The sequence below is a fragment of the Semicossyphus pulcher genome, unplaced genomic scaffold (assembly GCF_022749685.1).
Source record: "Semicossyphus pulcher isolate SPU_LCO1_2020_fin unplaced genomic scaffold, fSemPul1.0.p SCAF_18, whole genome shotgun sequence".
Lineage (NCBI taxonomy): Eukaryota > Metazoa > Chordata > Actinopteri > Labriformes > Labridae > Semicossyphus > Semicossyphus pulcher.
Window position 1 is genome coordinate 5,547,494 of NW_027211691.1, and position 26,280 is coordinate 5,573,773.

General features: G+C 40.3%; 1 protein-coding gene across 1 annotated transcript; it reads right to left on the reverse strand.

Moving 5' to 3' along the window:
- Positions 1-657: 657 nt before the first annotated feature.
- On the reverse strand, positions 658-25,336 carry zcchc2 (zinc finger, CCHC domain containing 2). Its single transcript, XM_069667661.1, has 14 exons — positions 24,373-25,336; positions 19,928-20,048; positions 19,572-19,642; positions 17,519-17,590; positions 16,150-16,250; positions 12,986-13,089; positions 12,209-12,271; positions 10,649-10,709; positions 10,287-10,380; positions 8,071-8,138; positions 7,878-7,954; positions 7,468-7,584; positions 5,726-7,354; positions 658-4,462 (listed from the first exon to the last, which is right to left on the reverse strand). The coding sequence occupies exons 1-14, from the start codon at positions 25,171-25,173 to the stop codon at positions 4,401-4,403; spliced, it is 3,441 nt and encodes a 1,146-aa protein (XP_069523762.1). The 5' UTR covers positions 25,174-25,336; the 3' UTR covers positions 658-4,400.
- Between the last annotated feature and the right edge of the window lie 944 nt (positions 25,337-26,280).

The following is a 26,280-nucleotide window of genomic DNA, read 5'->3' on the forward strand; positions in this document are numbered from 1 at the left end:
TACATTTGTTTAAGTCTGAGTTTGTATGTATGTATCATTTGTAATTTGTATTTAAAAGTATAAGAAACTGCTAATAATAATTTGAATAAAGAAGTTTTGAGAAAGTTGAAATATAATATACAGTTACAAATATTAGCTGTTATAAAGCGATATTCCTGGAATGTGAAAGTGATGACGATTTCCCAAATTATGAACAATCTAATTTTTAGTTCTCCAGGTATCCGGGCTGCAAGTTTCGTTTTGTGCAAGGTACAACTTAAGGTGTATCATTTAGTAAACAGACCTGCTTTTACAAATGTCACAAAGCTTCATAGTTGCCTTTTCAAACCAGCCCCCTCCATTGGGCATGGAAATTCAAAACATAAATTTATGTTGCTGTTCATGACTGAAAGAATACAACACATAACTCATGTGACTCAATCCATATTATCAATCCAATTCCAACCAGTAAACCAGTGCCTAAATTATACCCGTGTAATTATGTTGTGCACTGTATGATCTGATTCACAGTGTTATGGCTCATATTAAACACAGCTTTTAAAGGGCAGGAGACATGTGACTTGTGGCTCATGCTGCCCAACCCTGAGAAGTATCCCTACAAAGAAGTAACTGAGTTATGACAAATAAGGTTCAGTCATTTTTATATTTATTGCTTTAATTACAGGAAAAACAGATCAACAATTTGCATAAAATCCAAATTCCGCTCTAGAAATATAATTGACCTTTCCAGTACATAGATATCAAAGAGTACAGTAAACATTACAACTGAGGGTGGCAGCAGATTGACCCCTTGCAAATGTACAGTACAGCATTTTCCAAACCACCATGGTCAACATAAAGACAACTGGGTTGTTGGTGCATCCTTAGTATTTACACTAGACTCCCACATTAGTCCACACAACAGTATGACTGGTCCATGTCTGCTTGTGATCACTGGATCCAGAACTCTGTAGGATCTTCAAGTGTCGCATGAAAGGAAGAACTTTCTGGGAAGCAGTTTGGGACATAAATAATGTTCAAAGTGAAATTGTAGAATGTCTCATCTAACAGCGGTGTGTTCAAGGCTGTGCAGAGTTACATACAATATCGCAAAGTCTCCATCATCTGACAGTCATTTGAAGCTTTCAGAAAACAAGTGTGTATGCATAGATTTTAAATTAACTAACGCACTGACAGTAGGTTGAGCAGTTATGGCTGACAAAACCACAAGACGAGCGTCCACAAAGCACACGCACACACACTCCTCTCTCCGACCAGGAAACAGCTGGACAAAACGATGCTGAGAACCATGAAATACCATTATAATTAGTTAATTAGCATGCCACTTAGCAGAAATGGCATCCCACAGACTGACAGTAAAATCTGATGGCTTAAAACAAAACTTCAACATATGTTTGTTACAGAGAGACAGAAAAACACCCACCGATGCTCAAACAGTGCACATTTTACTATCAATGTGAGCTCAATCTTCCAGCTCAATTTGATCTATTCTAACAGTTTGTAATATGAGAACATACCCTTTTTCATATGGAGCCCTAAATTGTGCAGTATTAAATAACTAGGTCATTGTGAAATAAAAATGTTAATAGAAAACAACTCATTATTATGAGACTGCATTTCAGTACGGCAATCCTCTTACCTTACAGCATAACATGTCCCCTTGCTCTGTAGCTAGAAAGTTCATATTTGCTCCAAACTTTAGCCAGTAGTTCTGAAACAATTTACGGACAAATTAACCTCTTGTGTTTCAAAGTCTTGGCTCATTTAGGCTGCTCATGCTACTTAGCTTGCTGACTTTTAAACTTTGGATTACTACTCAACATGAACGTAAATAGTAAGTGTTAGCATTGTTAGCTATAGAAACCACAAAGAAAGATTGCTGTACTTGCCAATGCTGCTGAATTACTCAGCTTAGCCTAGCTGGTTAGCTAGCTAGGAAGGCATCACGTGCAGCTTTGTTTAGGCAAAATGAAAAAGGAAAGGGACATCTTTTTCTTTGTCTTTGCACTGTGTTTGTCCAAAGCAGCAGCTACAAGCTAATTTGGAATTATTTTAGCTTTGCAGTTAGGCTACTAATAGTTGCTAACAGGCGAGGTAGCCTGGCAGAAGTTGCAGAACTTGCTAGCTTAGAGAGGCATAGGATTGGTTGAAAAGTGAGAGGGAGTTGACAGCACTACTGTCAAGAAAATATGAATGTGAAATATAACCTTTAAAAACAATGTTAAAATATTAAAATATATAAATATATAATTTCACAATAATAGGTGGAGCTTTTATATTTTCTTCAACTTTAACACCAACATTTTATCTAATACTGTACACTTAAGAGCTCCATATTCTCTCACACTGTTTACTCTCCTTATTTCAGACCATTGAAAGAATGTTGATAAGCCTATCAGTTTTGTTAACTTGGTTTGTCAGATATCTGAAGCACTAATAACTTAGGAAAAAATATAGGGTCTCAGAGTTTTATTTATCTATTAGAATGTATGTAGGACTCAGAAAGCACAGGGAAAACTTACATTGTGTAGACTGTGTCCATACTGTTGGACGAGTCATTTCTGTATAAATTAACCTGTAACATTGTTTGATGGTTGGTTCAACCTGTGCAGAATTGTACTTGTACAATTGACCAAAGAAGCAGCTGAAAAGTCTGTTCTTAATTATCCTATAGTTTAAGAATATAGGCTTGACAGTCCAACCATCCAGCTATACCCAAGTGGTGTATTCTTAAAGCATCAGTCTGCTTCAAACAGAGAGCTTGTTAAAATGATACAAAGACTTGGTTTGCATTAATAAAGGGAACATACTTTTCCATCAAAATTAGCCACATACCTTAAATTATTAACAGAAAAAAAAACATCAAGCGTGGATGACATTGACATAGCTGTACTGTTGTAAGTTGACTCGAATATAAATAACACACCTAAATATTTCTCACTTATTTCTCACAACGTTCTTCAGTTAACATGGACAGTGTTAACTTGACTGCTCCTAACAAATCACGACAGCTTCAATTTCAAATGACTGACATTTCAAGAGACTGATACAAGTAAGTACTGATCAATGAGCGCAAAAAAAAGACAAAATAACTCCACAATGATGAAAAAAAAAAAAATATGAGCAGGCTGAATGGAATATGTGACACAAACCAGTCGGGTTTCAAGGCTGACAAAATCAAGGCAAAACAATGTTTGCCTTAATATGTTACATTTAACAGCTGTAGCTCAGTTGAAGCAAACCGAGGCCTCAAGAATCCTTCTAAAGTGGTTTAAAATCTAAAAAGCAAGCCCCTCAAAAAAACCATCCAAAGTGGGCTGATGCATCTTCAGGAGAGCATACAGCCACACAATACATTTTTCTTTTCTTTGTAAAAATGTGAATTTTAGCCAATTGTGGCTTTAGACTGAAGGTCAGGGGACACAAATACACTTTCTACAAAGACCATAAAATATCATTGCACTCTGGCAGGTAGCTGTCAGGATATCTTGCTCTTTACTATGAAATGACTGAGAAAACTTTTCTGACTATTTTAAGTTTTACAGGGATTGGGGTAGATCCTAGAGTTAAATTTATAAACAGTCTCTATGTATTGTTAGCTAAAAAAAGCTGTTTCACTGAAATATCAAAAATGCTGCATTTGCAGAAAATTCCGCTCAAAATGAACTTGAAAATAAATCCTAACATTGGCTTCCTGGGCTGTTTTAGTTCACACGTGCTCCTGCCTCGCTATAGTGCATTTCACCTAATAAAACAAGTTAAAAATGAAAATAATAAAAATATTGTTACAAAGCAGCAAAACCATCCAACTAAACATTAAGTGGCAGAATTGCATAAAGGTGTACATTCAAAAACCTTACAGCAAAATTGAAAACAAAACAACAAACCGAAAATCCATTTTCCTTACATGACTTTTTTGATTCTTGTTTTAATCTTTGTAATCTGCTGTACAATTCTGTCGGACGATAAAATCCTAGATGAACAGTAATAATGAGGAAAAAAAGCATAAATACGCTGTTTTAGAAACAAGTCTATAAGAACCATTTTCAGTGGGAATAGTCTCCACGTGAATGTAAAAACAAATTCCCCCAAATCTCTGAACTTCCTAATAATTAAGTAATAAGTTATTCATTTCCCACCCTCAGTGCAAAAATATCAAAAACAAACTGAAAGGGACCGGGAGTCACGTGGACTGTTGGTGTGCACGAGATAGTGAATCATCTCCATGGGAAAAAGATTTTCTCAGGCACAAGTACTTAGGCTTTGTCCACTGAGCCCTTGGCAGGTCACTCTCTCTTTTTTGAGTTTTTTTTCCCCCCTCCCCTGCAGTGCCGGGGGAAGAACAGAGCTCTGTCACTGTGGAAATGAGGCCAGAGAAACTCCTCTTCAGCCTTTCTTCTTCATTCGGCATTGTCAAGTGCTTCTGAAATGTGGGAGGCTGCGTACTTTAACCGGAAGCCACCTGCAATGTAAACACCAACACACAAACAGACCACAAGCACACATACAGAGATCCATCCAAACACACACAGATATGAACAATCAGTGGACAGTTATAAAAATAATAGTCTGGACATTAATAAATGTCAATAAGGGACTTGAGTGCTGTCAGGCTGGGGTTATATATTATGTATTTCTCTTTCCTATTTCTACTCACTCAAAGTTCCTTAAAGATATAATCTCGAAGATTTTTATGTAAATAAATGTCTGTTAAATCACTATCTATTGCCTAATGAGGTAACACAATGGTGATTGAGCCTCTGGCCCACTGATGAAAGCCTTTGCATTTGCAGTATTACAGACTGGGTGTCTGTGGCGACATTAACAGAAAAAAAATCACAAGTGGCGCCCAGTTAGTGACGCATTTCCCATCACCCAGCAGTGGTTGGTCTGCCAGAGAGGGTAGGCGGAGCTAAGCGGCTGCTCTTCCGGTCCCTGCAACTGTTGCGAGTAAACAGTAATCTACTATGGCTGAACAAACAAAGAAAACATTGATGACTACAGATACAACTTCAAAAATAAGTGAAAATCCAAAGAAAACAAAACAAATTCGACGCTCAGATGAAGGCAAACAGAAGGAAAGCGACTGTCAGCCAGGAAAATCAAGAGTTACAACCGTAACAAAGTAGGCCAATCGGAGATGTCTGGTTAAATTGGGAAGTGTGCTCCCACAATTACACTTTATTGCCATTAGAGGCACCAAAGAGAACGAAATTGAAATCTTCGAGATTTAATCTGTGAACTGAGTGCTTTTGTACCACACTGGCAGTCACTGGTTTGCTGTTCTTTCATTTCTAAATGAGTGAACATCATGTCTTATGTGGACATCATGTCTGACAATACAGTTTCTATGAAATCAAAATAAATGTTTTTTGCTTGTTTTTTTGCTTGATTTTTAATGTCACCTACATGCCAGTGTCTGGCCCAACAACAACTTAGAGTTGTAGGCATCTTTGATATGTTAGAGAAAAACATAAAAAAAATGTTGAAGACTTGCTTGCAGCAAAATGAGCATACACCCCCGAGTGCAGGGTGACATACTTTCCCCAATGACTCACATTCTGCACTATTGGCTATTGTAAATGCCAAACAATATCTAAGACAATTCCCTCCCTCGCTTCCTATTTTTAAAGGAAACCTATAAATATGCTGAATCCAACAGCACTCTGGTAGCTGCCAGACTAAGGGGTCCTCTGTTTGCCCCTGTTCCGTGTAGCTGTACTACCTTGCTGCGTGGAGTCTATGGCGGGCTGGTTGCAGTCCTGAGCAAAGTGGCCGCTCACACCACAGTTATAACAGGACACGTGGCCGTTCTTCTTGTTGACTCCGCCTCCCCCCAGTGCAGCAGCAGCAGCAGCAGGCAGCATCCCCAGGGGGTTTGGGTACACATGCTGGTACACGCGCTGGCAGAACGATGCAGGTGCCATCTGCTGTTGTAGGTTGTAGTTTGCAGCCACCGCGGCTGCCTGCGTGCTCAGTATGTGCGATGGGACGTCTGCATGGCTGTGAGAGTGGGTGTGGAGTGGGCCGTAGGGGGGCGGGTGCGTGGGAGGTGGAGCGGTGGGGAAAAAGGTGGGCAGGGTGGCAGCACCGTTGGCCTGGTGAGGAGGCTGGGCCTGGGGGAGGTAATTGTTGCTGCACAGGCTCGTGAGCTGGAAGAGGTGCGGTGGGACGCTGAACACCTGCCGCTGAACACCTGCCATCTGGTGGGCAGGGAAGAAGAGGGGCGCCTGGCAACCAGAGGCACCGCTGACACTGTTGTTGTTGCTGCCGCTACCTCGACTGCCGCAGTTGTTGTGGCAACCGCAGGTCCCACAGCCCATCGGCTGCTGCTGCTGTTGTTGTGTTGGCTGCTGGGATGGCAATTGTTGCTGCTGGGTTTGCTGAAGAGTAATCGGGTTGCCGGGGACAACAGAGGCAGTTCCACAGGAAGCGCTGCTGTTGCTGTATGACGTACAGTCACTGTGTGCCGTGCTGTGAGTAAGCGCTGGGCTGGGGCTGGGGGCGGGTCCAGGGGTGTGGGTGGGCACGGCTGGAGGAACAGCTGCTTGCACATGTCCAGGAGATGGAGCTATTCCAGCGGGTGCAGGAGCTCCTACAGTAGGCATGATGGAGGTGGGGACAGGGGGCAGGGTGTAGGGAGAAGGCAGGCCTGACGGTAAGGTTAAACCAGGGTGTTTGGCGTGTGAAGGCTCCACATGTGGAAGAGAGGAGGCCAGGCCTGAGCCAGCGCTGGCCGGGTCTTGGCAGGGCAGAGACTGCTGAGGGGAGGAGAAGGAAGTGGGGCCTGGAGACAAGACACTGATGGCCCTAACGTGAGCCTGGTGAGGAGCCTGCGGGGCAGCAGGAGTAGAACCACTCCCTGACGCTCCATCTGCAACACCTTGGCTGTGAGGTAAAGCAGTTTTGAACCTCTGAACCAGAGGCTGCACAGCAGGACTTCCTGAAGGGTGGAGGCCGATAGGTGAAATCCCAAAGGTCGGGAGTATGTCTCTCTTCTCTGGCTCTCCCACAAGTCCAGTGACAGCTGGAGGCACAAGGGGCAGCTGCATCATCAGGGTCCCAGATGAGGGCTTCACATCAGGGCCAATGCTTTGGCTGGGAGGAGGGACCATTGAAAGTGGAGAGTCGGTGGCTCCATTTGGGAGCACATAGGGCAGAGGATGCATGAAGGAGAGAGGCGGGAAGTCTGTGCTGGTCTCTGGGCAGAGCGGCTCCATCCGGGCCTGGTGGGTGTTGGAAGACAGAGGATGAACGGAGGAGACCTCCCCCACCACGGCTGGATCAGTCTGGTGGGCGAAGAACATGTCAGGGCCCGAACCTTTGCAGGAGTCATCAGAGTGGAGGTCCGTATCTGGGGAAGGTTGGTGAGCACATAGAGGACATTAATGAGAGGTATGTAGCAAACCACATGTCCAGGCTTCTTTCCATCCCTCATGTGTACTTTGTCCATATTGTATCTTTTACCTTTATTGTTCTCATCCTCACTTTCCATGCTCTCCGGTCCTCTGTGCTGAGGGCTGGAAGGAGAGCTGTAGCTTTCTGATGATGTTTCACCAAAAGTATCGGGACCGGAACCTCCATCTGCAACAACATGTGTGTATGTTAGACATTTATCATTTTTTCTTAGAGGCAGAATCACGAGAATATATATTTAAATTATTTAATATAATGCAGATTATTCATTTTGTCCAACACTTAGAGGCCCCACCAGGAGGAGTAACACTGCCATGTAACCTCTACATAGGAGATAGTTTCATGTAGTTATTTCATATCTGATAATTCACAGCCAGCTTGAAACTACACATTCTCTCCTTCAGTAAGACTGTAATTACATAATACCAACCAACTATTAAAACAGCCATCCAGACACTCACCTTTCCTCTGTGGTGACAGAGCAGGTGCCAGCCGACCATTGGCTACAAAGGTAGCACCCTTTCCCTTTCCCTTGTCCCTGAAAAAAAAAGCATGAGTGTAAGCATGAATTTCTATATCTTAGACATAACTTCTACCTTTCTTATTGGAAGCTCCAAAGCTACCATAACACTGTGATGAAACCTGTCAACGCACCTGTCTGTGTGAAGGCCTCTGCTCTTTGATTTAGGGGCTGAGTGGTTCCTCTTGTCAGCGTCCTGGTGCTGTGAGGAGGACAATGAGTCAGAACAGCTTCAAACGTTGGAACCAGATACTTAAACACGGCACTTCATGATCAACAGACAATTCATCAAGATGTGGGAGCTTCTTACGGGGAATCTAGGCAGGCAACGGATTTGAAGGGTATTTTTGACACGTGTGTGCCGGGACAGAATCCATCCTTCATAAGTACAGAATATATGCACAATGAAGGCCTAAGTCTACAAGTTGGCTGCAAATTTGTCTTCTTCTACTGTTTCCAGCAAACTGCACACTTTTTGGCTACCATTGGCTAACTTTGAGACTCATCTTTGCTGTAGTTGCAGCCCAGTGTAGATTGCAAAATAGGTGCTGCCGTTTGTCTAACGCTACAGTGTCGGTGTAGATATACTGTATGTAGTTATATTGTTCTCAGCTGTGGCTCAGTGGTAGAGTCGGTCATCTTTCAATCGGAGGGTAGGAGGTTCGTTCCCCAGCTCCCTCAGTCTACATGTCGAAGTGTCCTTGGGCAAGACACTGAACCCCTAATTGCTCCTGGTGGCATAGCCAACGGGTATGAATGTGATAACTGATTGACAGTTGGGCACTTCATATACCAGCCTCTGCCATCATGCCGTGTGTGAATGAGTAAATGTGTCATGTAGTGTAAAAGCAGCTTTGAGTGGTTGCAAAGACTAAAAAAGCGCTATATAAGTACAGTCCATTTACCATTTTACCACTCTCTCAGTACCACTACAACTAATTGTGTGTACTAAGTTACTACCGTATACTAGTCATGACAGAGAAGAGATAGTGTTCTTAGTTTCTGCAATTGTAGTTTAGATTTTAGCATGAGAATCAGATTTTTACAATATAACCCAATAATGAGACCTTCTGTAAATACTCCATAGAAGTCACTTTATGTTGTATCTAAACTTCTCGGGGGTGCATTCATGTTGTTGATAAATATTTAGTCAATATTTTATGGTCTCAGTCATTAATGTCAAGTCTTCTTCAATAAGCCATGATATTTATTCTATAAATTATGATCAAATTAAGTGTTGATGATAAAAGCAGGGTATACTTTAGGGCAAAGCTACTTTGTGATTGCATAACCATCCGTTTGTCTCTACATGTTCGCTGGCTCCAAAAAACAAACATGGAGACTGCCAAAATGCCAAACTCAATGGGAGAAACAATCCCAATGATAACTAGACAAAAAATTATCTTAAATACAGTATATGAATGATAACAAACAACAAATTTGTGTTAAGCCTGTACTGTGACACAGAGAGAGAGAGAGAGCTCTGTGCTTTATCAGCACAGTACTGTCTATCTCCCACTCACACATACATAGTCTTGACCTAAATCAGTGAGATTAGTGGTGAGTGCTCCCATTCACGTGGCAATGTGTGACACACACACTCACACCCTGACCCACACACGACCTGCTGTGTCATTCGTAAAAAGGAAAAGTTATTTTAACTCCATTCTTCATGTAACTACAACCTACAGTATAATGATTAACTTAGTGTTCATGGAATTGTCCTTAGCTGTGCTGCGGAGCTTACCGTTGTGTTAATCATTAGACCAACACTGTTTAATATCTCTGCCACTTTTATTTGATCTCAGCCCGGTGAGGCTTCGACCCAACTGCTCCACAATCAGTCACCATCACAAGTACTGACTCACTCTTTTCTGTTATTTGAGTTTTTGTAACCTGTTATTGAAACTATTTCTACTCCTACTTTTGGTCCAGATCTCAGGGATCAGCTAGACATGAGACACCATGACTTGTGCCTTCAATGTGAAAACCAACAGGCCGTAACATGGTTGGAAGCACATGTTGTCACTCCTCCTCAAACAGCACAAATGTGTTGGGCAACACCGTATTAGTATAATGTAGACAATGCCTTGTGCAATGATTTTTTTCAACTTATCAATATAAATAGCCATATTCTGGGAATTATACATTTGGAGGACAGCAAAAGGATTATTTTAAGAGGAATTTGTGAAGAGATTTTTTGTGCTATTCATTGTTATAATCACCCATTTTTTCATTAGTGTGCAGAAGTTCTAAACATAACGAGATGAAACATTTTTGCTGAATGAATAAATAAGAGTTAAAGCAGCAGTACAAAGATATCTGCTGCCCCGACCTGTTTAAACCTCACCTGTTCAGCCTTCCTCCTCTCTGCAGGACCATTGAGCTCTGTAGCGTGGCCCACCCTCCTACCATCTCCCTGGGGGCCCTTGGCACTGGAGAGACTGGTGGAGAAAATAGTATTAAGTGCAGTTGTTTAAAGTCTGTATCAGATTCCAAAACAGGTCACTAAAAATGTACTGTCAGCACTTTTCACTGCCATTAAAGAACTTTGTTTACTAGTTAGTGTCCTTGGAGATTGAAGTAAATATATTTTTCAACTAATTAATATAATTTTATATCTTCCTTATTTACTTATAACTTGCAGAGCTGTCCAGTTTTCATCAAGGGAATGAAACATTCAACATATCAGACCACAGACTGTCTACTTACCCTTGACATGGACTCTTGGTTCCGTGCTTTTTCTTGTGTCCCTGAACGTACGACACCAAGTCTGTAAGTAAAAATAAAGTCAATAAGTCTGTTTTAAATCGCTCTTTTTGCTTAATATTTGCTCTTATTCACAGAAATTTTACAAAGAAAACATAAAAACAGTAGAGAGGAATCGTGTCCTAGCGTTAGGAGCAGCTCTTCACCTGGAAATTTTACCCTTGAAAAAAAACGAAAGGGGCGCTGGTTTAGCTCAGCGGTTAAATCGGCGGCCATATACAGAGGCTATAGTCCTCGATGTGGCGGCCCCGGGTTCAACTCCCCCTCGGTCCCTTGCCACGTGTCATCCCCGCTATCTTCCCCTGTTTCCAACACTATCCACTGTCCTCTTAATAAAGGCATGAAAAGCCACAAATATAATCTTTAAAAAAAACAAAAGGATAGCTCCTCCTCCGCCATTGCTGTTGACAAAGTTAATATCTGAAGTCCCGCCCCTTCTTGATATGTCGGTGAGAGAGAAGTGACATTAACGACAGAAGCGGTGTTCCAAAAGTATCTTTTTCCAGCTGAGAGCGCTGTGAGCACAGCGACAAAAAAACAGCTGATGCCGAGGGCATTTTTGCACTTAGGGGCGCTGAACTGCATTGGTGCTAGAAAACAGGTACTAGTGCAAAAAACGCTGTTAGTGGACACAGGCCCTTATTCCTATTATTTCTTATGTTAACAGAGACAATAACAGAAAAAGAAAAAGTCAAATTTTACTTTAAACACATACCATCGACACTTTTTATTGTTATGGCTGCTGCAGGAGCATGTGTTCTTGCATTAAAACTATCTATATATCTATTTATAATGGGGAATGCCAGATTTTTATGTATCCCCTCAGTCTTTAAGCTACTCGAAGCTCGACATGTTCTTGACGTTCCTCAGTACAAAACATACAGCTATAACATTATTTAGTGCTTACTACTTAAAAAGCAAGAGTGTGACACTAATAATATTTCCCATTAAACACTCATTAACTTGTGTCAGGCCTTTAATTCCCCTCTCATTTTGAACGACTTCAGCATGACATTGAAATCAGCATGGTTTTTCCAATGTTTTAATCTTTTAATATAAAAATGTAAAACTCATTAAATGAATGAGTATAACATTAATCTAAAACACGAGATCTAGCATCGACAACTTTGATGTAAGTGTTAGGCAGGCCAGGGCTGAGGTTACTGCTGCTGCAGCTGAACTCAGGTCAGCACGTGATCATGTAAATATAGCCGTGAAATATGAGGATTTGAAACAGACTGCCTTTCCAGCCCACTCCAAAAATAAATGCTAGTTAACATTTCATGTTTACTGTGTAGCTCCGGCTACAACTGCAGCCCTGGTTAGTGGGCCGTTCCTTCCTGCTTTGTCTTCCTGCTCAGGCCTCAGTCACTGACTGCATATGCTCTTTTGCATTTCTTTTGTCCTCTTTGCTGCGCTCTCTCTCTCTTTGCCACTTCTACTCTCCACAGAGGAAAAAACTCCAATGTTGGAAATGAGATGAATCATTCACTCTTTTCTCACCTTCCTCTTGACTGGAGGCGTCAGAACAGTCTCCTTGGTAGGCCTTCCCCAGCTGGCAGTTGCCTATAAAAAAGGTAATTGTGTTAGTGACAGCAGTAATCACATTTTGGACACAGCTCAGTGAAATGTTTCCCAGCAGTCACCATTTTCTGTTAAGTGCCTCATTCTCTGACATCTACAGGTATGTTAAATATGGATTACTGCAGGGTAATAACCACTTTGTGTTTGTGTGAATGGATTTCAGGAATGATCATTATATCTGTTGGCCCTCTCATTAGTCGTGTTTTAATAAACAAGTCTTGTGTGCTGAAAGGTCATTATAAACACTTAATTACAGACTTTATTATACAATAAGGTGATTAAGGGCTTTAATGTGGTAAAACATTATAAAATGGCCAAATGTGATGAAGAGTGGACAAAAACACATGTCAGCAAGTGTAACCATAAATACCATCTATAAAACTATTAAACTCTACTAAGTAAACACATTTTAAATGCTTAATTGCAGTACAAAAAAATAGAATATAGAAATAGAAATATTAAACTAAATATTATAAATTAAATTAAAAAAACATCAGAAACATTTTTCTTTATATCCACTTAACCATGATTAAACAGAAAAAATATACAGTATACAGTTTTAGTTCCAAGAACTGACTTTAAAGGCACTGTGTCAAAGAAGCAGCCATGCTTGACTGCTAAACATATAAAAAGGAGAACATTGTAGCGCCAAAGAAACTCTTGTGATCAAAACTTTATTCCGAGTCTAATACTCACATCTGGAGCAGGTAGGTTTTGTCAAGTAACTGGAGTCACAATTGAAGAAGCTGCAGACCTTCCTGGTCTGTCTGAAGTCTGGAGGAGCAGACAGGAACCTTTCCCTGAAGGTGGACAGAGAGGAAGTACATGTATACGGCACATGGCTGTTATAGTATTTCTCTCTGGAAGCCCTTAGCAGACATGCATCAACACATTTTATTTACTCCGTTGTCCCATGTTTACTTGTTTTTTCTGGACGTTTTCTTAAGATCTCGATTTACTTTTCCCATTATCTCAGGATAACAGAGCTGGTTTTCCAATGATAACAAGTTAATTTCGGTTGTTTTCCGGAGATCTCGACTTTTTTATCTCGTTATCTCAGGAAATCAAGGCTGGTTTTCCCATTATAACGGATTAATTTGACCCATTATCTCGAGATAACAAAGCTGGTTTTCTCGTAATAACAGGATTTTCCGGCTTAAGAAAACAAAACAACAGGCTGGTCACTGTGATATTACAGACCAGGACATGCCGTGCTGCCACTGCCTACACTAATGAGGCCTAATTAAGCCTGTTTCTCTGCTTGTTTTGTTTTTATAACTCTGGGGATACGAGTTATGATCATCTCACATTATGGTGGGGCCATCATTATCGCGTGATAACGTGAAAAATTATCTAAAAAAAAACAGCCTGGAAAACGGAGTAAATTAAATTCCGTATTTCTATCAGAATTAATACACCAGAGTCGAAGGAGGCAAGCCACCGGGCTTCTTCAGGCACACAGCTTGAGGTGTCCTGATCAATAAAAGCATTTTAAATTAAATCCTTGTGTCAGTGTGCCTGAAGAAAGCCCGGTGGCTTCCCTCCTTAGACAGTTAACTTTTTAGCCTTCAAGAGCACCTGCCATTCACCTGGAGTTTAACAACCTGCTACCTCGAGCACCTAGTATCCCTCTTTTTCTCATACACCAGAGTATAACAGCAAAACATGGACATAAAAATACTTCACATGGTTACATAACATCCAAACATTATTCCTTCTATTTTCTCTAAATATTATGGTAAGTTCTCATATTTTGTTTTTTGGAAAAAAGGAATTTCTATTTTGCCAACATCTGTGTGGCTAATATTGATTTCACCACGTTTCTACCTTTCCACATAAATTCTCAAAGCGTAGGTCAACTTATTCTGGCACTGACTATAATGTATTTAATTGAGCCTGAAGGGGAATTTTAAGGTAAAATGTAAAATTATTGTATATTTTCTCTCTTGTGGAAACCTTTAAGAATCACTTTATAATAAGCAACAGTTTCATATTTTACGGGATCTGTACATGTTTTCAATAGTACTGGGCTTTTGTGGCTATAATCAAACCATAGCAACACACTCGTCCTAAATGTGTAAATGATTGTTTAATACAGGGCTCCACAGTGCGAGTATTTCACTCGCATTTGCCCCTAAAACCAGGTGTGTGCGAACTGGAAAAATAATTTACGAGTACAGTGTCGAGTAAAGATTACCACCTACTGTAATCTTTTCCTCACTGCTAATCGTTTAAAAACTACAAGTCCCACATTCCAAAAGCCACAAGGTGCCAATCACAGGAGAGTTTTCTGTGATGATGCAGAGAAAGGTGAATGCTGCAGTACCGGTACGATAATGAGGGAATGCTGCAAGGCTCCCTTTATTTGGCTGACCACCAGAGTCAGCTCAACACATCGGTCTGTATGTGACTGACTGACTGACTGACTGACTGACTGACTGACGGTACTTTCAGAGCCGTAGAGAGAGAGATTTGCGACATTGCAATGGCGGATCATGGAGCATATTGGACCTCCACTGACGCAACTCTCTGTCTATACGGCTCTGGATACTTTGTTCAGGGAGTAGGTGGTGTTGCTCCTCCGCTGCTAATCCGCTGTCCTCACCTACGTCCGCAGTGCGCACCTGCTTTGAAACACGTCGGCCGCATTAGGACAGTCCTTGTAACACATTGTCCCCAAAGCGCACATTGACCTGATACGGTCAGCCACATACTAGGTTTTGACCTAGTCTTGTTTTCTTAAAAAATACAGGATTCACTTGTAAGATAGGGGGTTCTTTTTCTTCTGTTTTGTACTTTTTTGTTTCTTTAACCTAAAGTACGTAAAGCTATCTTACACATTATTACAAAAATTGCTTGGAATATACTTTTTTTGCCATTTCTTAATGTTTTCCTGAATAGATTAAACAAGCAGCACAATTGCAATAGTTCACTGTTGCAATAGCCACACACGGACACATGCGCCGTATAAATGAATACAGTAAAGTGTTTGTTAATAAACTCTTTTTTACTTGAACATTTTTCACTGTGCTCCTAAATTTCTTTGTGTGAGCACATGTACTGCTTGGGAAAAAAGTTATATAAAAGCTGTAATAAAATTTTTTTTGCAACCATCTGTAGTCCTCTCTTGCAATTGCAATAAATTAACACAATCTAGTTAAAATAATGCAGCGAAAGGCTTTCCTCTAGCATCACTCAAGCCTAGACCAAAAAGAAATGAGGGGAGACGAGCAGGGAGTGGCACTGACTGCAGTCAGGCCGGGCTGTGGGCTGAGCTGCTGATGAAAAGCTTGAGTTCAGGCAGTTAAGTTTCATTTTCCCAGAGTTTCACTTTGCAGAAAAGGAAACTGATGGATACCATATTGTGTGTGTGTGTGTGTCTTTTGTCTGACAAGGCTGAGTTTATGGGCACAAGTGAATAAAAACCAGGTTGAACATAATGTTGGAACGTATTTGTAAGAGATAATCATATAATCTTGGTGAAACTGGACCTATTAGAGCAGAGGGTTTTTCCTACTGAGAGGCGCCTCCCAGGGGGCTGCACAGGGAGCCTGAGGCTACCATACTACATGAGTTGAAAGAGCCATGTTGTTGTTGTGAAAATAACAGGAAGTTGGTTGCTATAGTGACCCGCTGATTTGGCTCGCTCATCATTACAGTCAGATGTTAAAGCAACAGCAGTAAACAGCTCAGAGAGGCTATTAAAGACACTGTAAACCCTATGTGACTGGTTATATTTATTTTGAGAGTGTTCTTTAAACATTAAAGCTTCGTTAATCACAAGGAAGTTTGACTTTGATCAGAACTATAGTCTTGCACTATCCCCTGACACATCAGGTGTCTTTCTGTGTTAAATGTACCTGAGGTTCTTCTCCACCTCTCTGCTCTCTTTCTGGTCCCCCTGGTTCAGTAGCCTCAGGATGCTCTTCTCAAAAGATTCAGTACACTGATCCTTAGGAAGCTGCAAGAAGGAAGAAGACATGTCAACAATGGAGAAACTGGTTTTCACAAATAAAGCCAAAATCATCTGTCTTAACAACCAGAGAAGAGAGCTAAAGCTGAAGTTATTTGTGTGCAAATCTAGTATCAAATGTAATTTAGCTTTAGCTAAGCTTTAAAGCTTTAGCCAAGAATCTGTCAGCTTATATAGTCTTAACACGAGAAAATGTCTTCTAGAATTACGTTGTCTGTATTCACTGTATTTAAAGATGCTCCTCATACCTCTGCAGAAACATTGTATCAGTGACCTACACAGATACTTTGCCTGAACTCAAACTTACACTTACAGAGTAATGAAGCTGCTGCTTTGCTAATGTGCTGCTCATGCTATGACTGCTGTGTAGACACAATGTGTTGCTCTGGCTATCAGCTGCTAAATCTGACCAAGTCTGGTAGCAGTTGAAGATCTTGCGAGTTTTGGAGACAAAGGTTGAATGAGATTGGCTGATAGGTGAGAAGGTGAACTACAGTTAGAAATTACAGAACACAATAAAAAACAGACTTTTGAAAAAGGACATTCCCAGATTAAATGTTTATAATGCAATAAAAACAAAATACAAAAAAAACACACATGAAATGAATAACAAAAAATAATGTAATAGGGATGCACATGTCATCGGCACGTTATCGGTATCTGCTGATATCGGATTTCTGCCTGATAAAACAAAGCTTTAATTATGTCTAAATGCTCGATGATTCCCTAAAGAAGAAAATAAAATGTTATACAAATAAATATGGCATTTTGTACATAACCTAAGTTTAAGTAGTTTTCTTATATTGCCCAGTGAATGTGTACATTTTAAAAAGCACTGTATTATGTTATTTCTGCATCTGCCAGTGGGCCACTACAATAAGAGTACGCATGATATCAATTCCACAACAGGGGAGACTTAATGTTCTCTCCAATGAGGTGGATAAAAAACATGTGCCTAATATATCGTTATCAAAGTATCAAAGAAAGTCTTCAATTATTTCACAAGTTGGTGGTTTATAAATATATTTCAGATTCTTTTTTCTAGTATTTTCTAAGGTATTTTCAATGAATTAAATATTTAACACTTTGGCGTTTATATAAACACAACCGCAGCATAAATCGTGAATCACTCCTAGTTAGAGGGGTGTTGATAAGGACTTGCAGGTTTTCTTGCTTGTGTGAAAAGTAAGAAGACCCATAACTTTGGTTATTTTGTCATTGCACAAAGAAAAATAAAATAAAACAAAAGCAGGTACCTTAAGAAGGAAATTCTCCAGCTCCAGATGGGTTTTGGTCACATTACTGGATGATGAGTCTGACCATTTCACCTGAAACACAATAAAGGACATTCTCCATCACTGCACAGACTACAGTAATAAATCTGACAGCATAATCAGAAAGGAAATGCAGCTATGATATTGATTCTTGGTGTAATGTCACATTAAAAATCAAACACACACACCCAACAAGTACACACTAATATTATTAAATTAATTGATCTATGATCGTTAATTAATTATTTTAGGGACAGACACAAATTCAAACAACACCCAAAAAGCAGGCCAACCCTTGATGTCTACACAAACACATGTTCCTTCTCATCTGCCTCTATAATGATGTAGATATGACAGAAGTTACACCCTGCCAGAGTCCTTCAGTTATGTAATGGTTGTAAATATATATATAAGCTGTACTTTATTTTCTGGCCTTTATACAAATTATTGTTATTATTATGACAAAAAAACCTCAATAAAACAGAAAGGACATCCCCGGTGATGTTGTAAAGCACATAGATATGTTAGACAACATACCGTTCCTGTTAAGACACAGGGATGTGGGATCTTTTCTGAGCTGTATGAGCTCATCGGTTACTCATCACCATGAGTAACTGTATGAGCCTTTGGAACACTTTATTAATAAAGGGCAGGAACAGAAAGGCAGTGTTAACTTAAAACCAGTCGTGTGTTTATAGTGAGGTAACATCATATGTAAAGCGATCCTAATTAACATTCATTGCAAAAGATTAGAATGATGTTAAGGGTTTTTCCTGGCTTCGAGTGGATGTAATGAACACTTTATGTCAGAAATCTTTCAATGATTTTATGACACATTTAACGCTATATGGATGTTTTTAATTCATATACTGACTCATGATCCTTGAATGGATATATTATTCCTGATAATATGTCCATTGTGAATGTATCATAACTCCCTGAGAAATGTTCCACTTGAAATATGTTCGTGATCAGTATTGATCCCAAAAATGAACACAGACAGACCACATTTACCTCCTCCTAGTAGCACCAAAGTCCTTATTTTAGCTACTATAATCTTCACACTAAAAGATAGTACTCATACGCATTGATAAAACATATCATTTTGCTTAGTGATGAGAATGAAAAATGCATCTGTAGCTTGGTGAAGCAGCATGTTCAAATATGTGTGTCTGTTGTGTCTTTGCATGTGTGCATCAGTGGTATGGTCCAGTACAACAAACAGATGGAGAGTGAGAACAACTCACTGTTGTGACTGCTTTTGGCGCTTCTGTCCAAGTCTAGTCAAGCCAACAGGGCTTCTAGCCTCTCCTCTCCATCTGTCTTAATACATTTGTATTTCTGTAAATGAGCACTAAACACTCCTATTTGTTTCTGTGAGTCCATGTTTGGAAAACATTCATTTTTGAAAAGACAAGCTCATCAGCATTGATGCGCTGCCATCAGTTAAGCACCACACTGTGTTACTGTGCAATAGGAGCCAGGGATAAGCCGAGTGTAAATGCCAACTGGTGCAAAAAAGGAATTTAAAGACAAATTTGCCCCAGATTCACCAACAACAATTAACCCACACACTCACAGTGCCTGTTAAAATATGGACAGATATAGAATCAGCATTTTCCCAGCATAAGTCATTTTGGCTGATAGAACATAAAGGGCAGCCATCCCTTTTATTGTTTTATCATCAGGCTATTCCTTTTACACTCAACTATCAAACTGTTTGCAACATTTATCAAATGCAAAGCTAAGAGCAAACATGCAGGGAGTGTTTTAGTAGCAGAGCAGGAAGCAAGTGTGTGTGTGTGAGAGTGTAGTGTACAGTAGTTGCACTACAGGAAACACCAGACATAACTACAGTGTTTACAGTCTTACTGGACTTATTATTTCATCAACAAACACAGTATTATGCTAAAAGAACACTACCATCAGACCTCTTAACCTGAAGGAGAACTCTGTGTGTGTGTGTGTGTGTGTGTGTGTGTGTGTGTGTGTGTGTGTGTGTGTGTGCTTGTGTGTTTGCAGCGTTGCTACATACCTCGAAGTTGTATTCCTTGTCTATTCTGGTCCGAGAGATGCCCCTGAGCACAATGCCCTCTATATGCACTGCTGCAACAGAGACCAGTAAAATGACTCGGTTTAGCAGGACACGAATGATGAAGCTATTATGACTAAGTGAGAATCGACTTTGAAAACACTCACTCGTATGTTTCTTCTGAAAGTCCATACAATTACCAGGGTTATTATAGAACCCATTACGAATTTATCAGGACTTTCAATGTGTAAAGACCATTTACTGCTCAAAGGCTTGCCATTAGCCACAAGGACAAATGTACAAAAAGCATTTAAAAATACAAATGTGATTGTAAAAAGGAGTTCCAGTATAGTATTCACCTTCTCTTTGTGTTGCCCAGCGGCTGGACCGTCGGCTCTGGCAGGGAGGATGGGAGGCCGTACATTCCCCCAAGCCCAGCACTGGGGAAGGCAGGTAATCCGCCTTCTGATTCAGCAGCTCCTGGAAAAAAAATGTTATTTTAATTACGTCATGATTATAATGTGGATTCATTATCCTTATCATAAAGCACCCTGACAAAATTCATCACATCTTTATGTTTTGCAAAATACTTTTTGGTATGTTTTTCAATGTTGTGTAACAATATTTTATTTGGGTATAAAACACAAAATCTACACATAAGCTGTTTAAAAAGACCTAAAAAGAATTTAAATATTATTCTCTAATTTGGCCGAGAGCAACATTCAAATTGTAGAAGCTGCAATTTGCGTGTATTTGTTTTGCTGTTGAGTTGAAGCATCAACAAACTTTACAACCTGTTTTCATTCCAGGTTGTCAAATACCAACGCTTCGTCACAGCCCTTTGACGTCTCCTACAGAAGCACAAAGTAGTTTCTTATACTTCTTTTCTAAAGTAAACACAGAACAGTCTGTTTGGTCACATTCAGGCAAACAAAAAAAAAAAAGCTCCCCACCGCTACCCTAAGTGGACTTTGTTGATATTTATACTGGAGACACAAAGAGCAGTTGCTATGAGCGTCTAATATTGCCATGGATGGGTCTACAAGTCCAGGCATCTCTCATGCAGACACTAAAGGGTAACTTGTGTGTCTGCATGACAAGTTAAAGATGTTTGTCAAAGTGTCAATATTGGTGATATTGAAAGCAGAATGGGCTAAACTTTCTTCTGAATTACATAATCCACATTTAAATGTTACATAGCCAAACCCAGCAAACAACATGAAATGCAATTACCTAAAGGAATATGCAAAACTGACAACAGCTGCGCTACACCAGGCATGTAAACATAACTTGTGGTATTTAAAAAAGGCAATTTAGGCATAACTGCCTGCCAATCAAAGGGCCCGAAACAGACATTTTGTTAGCATAAAAAGCACCAGGAACCACTGTTTGTTTCCATCCATAATCTCACTCACTGTATCTCTCTCCCTCTGTCTTTTCTACATTTGACATAGTCCAGAGACTAAAAATGGCATGCATGATTGTATTAAGAGCAGTACATCTTTACTAGGCCAGGCTTTGACTCACATTGATGTCAACCTCTGAGTCATCTCAAACAGAAACAGCCCTGCGGAGTGCTTTAAGTGGATGTTCAAAGGTGCGCTAACCATGATAAGTCAGCATTAAACTACATGGTAGAGTATAACACCAAAGTTAACTATTTTTTCTACCTATTTTACTTACATTTTTGAATCATTGTGTAATTAATTAATGTGCTAACAGTTTGGATTACGCAGAGACACGCTCACAGAAATTGAGATTCATTTGCAGCACTTGGCTCAGAGCGTTATTTCATGTGCTGGTGAGAAGCTCTGACACTTGAGAGTTGGCTTTGCATTCCTCACATAACTGGGTTTAAGTTTAGGTTTAGATTAGGTAAGTGATTTTTCCCTTTCTGTGTGCAAATATTTCACAATTGCTGAAGACAATGTGTCACTTGACAAAAATCGCTAACAGGCTTTGCTAAGCAATTTTGTGGGGGAAACCCTGGGCTCTCTGTGGACAATAATCCATCCTTTCCTCAAAGAACTATGGCACAGTGACTTTGCGTTTGTAAGTTTGGAATTAGACAACCTAAATATGTGCTAGCTTCTGGACCTTTATGGATAATGATTCAAGACTGATACAGGAACAAAGAGAGTGACTGATGGACACAAAGGTAGAGAAGTGCTATGAGTTAATAGTGTGTAGAAAGTGACTTTTTTTCCCACCAGCAAACATCACTTCGATACTGAGGTCCTGTTTGCTGTTTCCTCAAACGGCTTCTAGTTACTAGCTCCAAGAAAGCTCAGACATTATTAAAGCAACATAAGGTTTCGACTGCTTATTTCAGTTTTCCGCTTTGGGTCACGGTGCCAATTTGTTTCCTTGATTTGCAGGTGTCTCCAGCTTAGCCCAAGAGGTTGCAGCTTCCTCCATTAGCTCCACCCAGCCCAAATGTTTGCAAACCAAAAATCAAAGGCAGGGCCACTCCTGTTCTGTAAATAAAGTCCTTACACACATGCTCCTTTTTTCAGCCATGTCTCCATGTTATTACGCGGTTTAATTTTTTAAAATTATATTAAAGGTTATGTTAAATTACAGGCTGAGGGATGAAATTTTAAATATCAGTTGCGTAAAAACTAAGCTTACCCATAATTAATTTAAGCAATCATTAGCACTGCCAAAATAGCTTGGCAGTCAACATAGTTACTGTTACTACCAAAAGAAACTGAAAGTAACAGGTGTTTTTCTCTCAGAATAACCAAGCACCTAACAACATTCTTTTCCCCGATTAAATCTCTATAGCGAGGAGGAAATTATTAGCTGCTGTCCTGTTTAGTCACAGTAAATAGACCACAAGTGAATCAGTACTTTATCAAATCCCTGTTACGCTGCTCGATAGACAGGCTTGGGATGCAGGATGCTGAAAAAAATAAGAGAGTATTGTTGGAACAGCACTCAGCACTTCATGGATGTAGTTTTAAAAGGGGGGCATCGCTTAGCAATTAGCAAGTAAAGCCTGTTAATGACTTTCACTCACTGCACAGAGCATTTAGAGGGATAACGGTAGCCAGTATGAATCCAAAGAATGAACAAATGGGCCATTATAAATATGACAAAGGCAAAGGAATTAAAGGACTATCCTATACATACGAACGTGGCTTTGTAAGTGGTTAAAACCACCTGCCAAGTTAACCGGTCAGCTTACATATGTTAGCTGACACTGTTAGCATTGGTTGTCCTGCCATGGGTGACCCTCTGAGACAGGAAAAGGACGTTACAATGTACTTAGCATATTTAGCAATGATGTGACACAACGTGACAGGTGCGTGCACAAATAGGACCCAAGGGGGGCTTGAGCCCCTCCCCATGTGCCCCAGAGTCAAAAAGTGCCCTAATTAAAAGAATAAAACCAACAGAAAAAATTGATTTTGTCTCAATCAATCAATTAACTTTTCAACATGTCTTGACTTGTCATGAAAAGCATACATCACTCAAGTGCCAATCTCAGATCCCATTGGCTTAGTCTGACGACAATCTAGCCTCTGGGGACAACGAAGAATGTGCTAGGCGTTTAGTCAGTGGTTAGCATAAACGACTGCCAGTCAAGACTTCCTTTACCGCGTGCTGCATTGTTTGCAGAAAAAGAAACCGTTTTCTTGTAATCTACTTTAATTAACGGGTCTTGCCTTTGCTGAAATTTCAACATCATGATGCAGATTAGCAAAAAAACAACTTTTAAAATGACCGTTTGTTGAAAGGAGGTCAGATCGATCTGATGCATTCGAGGAAGTAGGGAAATCTGAACACTGAATGGCTTTCATGACACAGCGTCAAGGGAATTTATCTCAAGTTGAATTTTATCTCTATAACGGATTGATAGCTGAACTTGCTGCAGATGTTTGTTTATAGAGATTAATAACAAGCTAAATTACTGTCAGATGACCGATGATGAGCCGGGATGTCCTTACGGCACATTACGTTCCACCTGCTTTTGCTCTCCACACAGACTGTTGTTCCTGCACACGCCGCAGCCTGCTGATACGCGATTGGTCAATATTACTTGGACTACAAGCCTAGTACAAACGGAAACCAGAACACTTGCCACACCTGAAATCAACGTCCCTGCCTACAGATTCTACATTACTCCAGGGCCAGCCCAGTTTGGTTACAGTTAATGGTATCACTCAAGTAGGCACTGTTTTAATTATGAAATCAACCAAAACACTTATTGTTGATGTTATCCATTTAAAAAAAAAAAAAAAAAAGATTAAGTAGGTCAGTAGGACTCGGCTGTAATTTCCTCATTAATAGCATCTATAGTCTTTAATATGATCTGTTTGAATGCCTTTAAATTGCATCCTTCCTAACTCTTTCTCAAAGACACCACTTCTCTAATGAGGCTGAATTAGTCTAAAAGGCTGAACACTGACTGACTGACATTCATGATGTTAAATCTGTGGTTTCTTTGTGGAATAATGTGGTTTAGTAGAATATAAACAGTTACCATGTTATCTAAATAATGTGTGATTACAGATGGTGGTGGTGTGACAGGGTGGGACTATTAGTACATGTTGGTGGGGCAAGTGCCCTTTTTTTGCTTGAGCCCCTGCCCCCAAAAATGTCTGTGCATGGCCCTGCTACGTGATACTAGGTAATTGGCTATACAGGCCGACTTGTATTTTAATTAACGTCATAGTAACTTTAGCCAAGTTTGGTAGAGACATATACTCCTTTATGAAGAGAACAAGCCTCAGTTGAGTAAGGTTTGGCGATCTTAGCATTTAACATAAGTATTTAATGTTCCTTTATGGCTCATTACCGTTGCCTGGGCGTTTATTCTAAGCTGATTTTGCCGTCTCTCCTCATCTATAGCGAGCTCTATTTTGTCAAGCTGCCCTCGGACCATCTCCCGCTGGTGGAAGTGGAAAGCTGGGTGAAGAGAGGCCATGGTGAAAAGCAGCGACAACTGCTCCAGTGGTCCTGCCGTTGTGTCGTTAGTGGAGGCGCCGCAGGTCTGCTCTGACCGCCCGTACACATCCCTGTCCTGACACGGTGGAGGAAAAGAGTGGTGGACAGGGTCCCTGAATGGAGGCAAGGAGTAGTCATAGTTTTTGTAGAACAAGGCCGGGTCCACATGGTTCAGTATCCGAAATAGTATTCCAGCACATTCCCTGCTGTCAGACCCGAGGAGGGACAGGCAGACGAGGAGTTTTGACCTCACCACTGGGTCAATCACGTCCGTTAAAACTCCCAGATCGTTCGGACTATTAGCCCGAAACTCAAAGTCCCTTAAAACGTGATAATCTTTTCTAGCGAGATCCTCTAGGTAAGATCCCAAAAAGCGGAGCTCCAGGGGTTGGCACATATGTAACAGCCCGCACATGAACTCGATCCTCTTAGCTGGGTTTAAATGTAGGCCGAACCACTCAAACACGGTCTCCTTGTCCAGATGGGATGGATACACATAAGATCTGGGCGAATCCTCCAGCCCGTCGGACACCGATGAGGGAGGCACAGCCCTGGGAATACGTTGGTGTTCCGACTGATCCAATGAATCGTCCTCGGCCGTTTCGTCGCCTCCTTCCTCGCCCGTTTTCATCGGTAGCTTCATTTTCAGCATTATCAGCGCTGCGATAAAGGCCTCAAAGTGTGAATAACGGGCAGCGAGACATTATTGACAACTTACACGGTTTGGTAACGTTGAAAATAGAGATGAACTGTCAGTCGTTTTACAGTGTTTTTACTATTAGCTAATCATCTGACGAGGCGATAGTACTGTAGCTTTTTTCCTTGGTTACTTTCTTCTTCTACTCTTCATTTCCGGTAGAGTAACAAAGTACGTATATCAGACTGCTGCCACCGTGCGACCAGAGCCGTTTGTGCGACTATTAGCAGATTTGTTGTAGCTTGTATGCTATACAGAAAATTATGATAAGATGTTGCTAGGCTACTATTTGTATGACTTTTCTATTAACGGTTTTAACGAATCGAGGTCTAGACTGAAAAACGTTTAGTGTCTTTCTTTTTTTTAACTGTTAATTTTAATTTTTTCACAGATAAGTAAATTATGTGACACAAAGCATTATCAAAAATGTGTTAGTAAGTACTTTTAATGTCTTGCTTACCAGTTTTCCAAAACCCCTGAATTATTGGGCAGTTTATTGTCTTTCTAGCAACTGAATATACAATTTTTTTAATTAATCAAAATAATTTTGCACACTTATTAATTGTATCTTCGGTTAAATCAGTCATTGTGACAAAAATATTGCAGTCAGGGTCTGAGTCAGCTTATTGTGAGACTTTCCATAAAGACCCAATCGATGCATGACTACACGTTTTCCTTTTTACTCCCAATGTTTGTTAAAGAAAATGAAATGCCTGTCCTGGTTTGATCCCACCATTCTTCTAAAATGCTCAAAACATGGCCTCAGTAATTTTTTAATCTTTGCTTAATTTAACAAGTTGGTAAGGTCCATAAACAAATACATAGGCATACATAAGTAATAATAGCCTACGGTGGAAACTGATTTTGTTCAGGTAATGTTTTAGACACTAACATTTTGAATCTAAAAAATGGAAAGGGGAAAAAAAGGAAGAGAAACCAGTTTCCTTGGAGTTACACTGATTATTTATTGGGCAATGCTGCCCTCTACAGGTAAAAGTGATACTTACAAAGACAAGGCAACCAGGATGTGTGTCCTTGGTTCAAAGTTGTGTCACTACATTA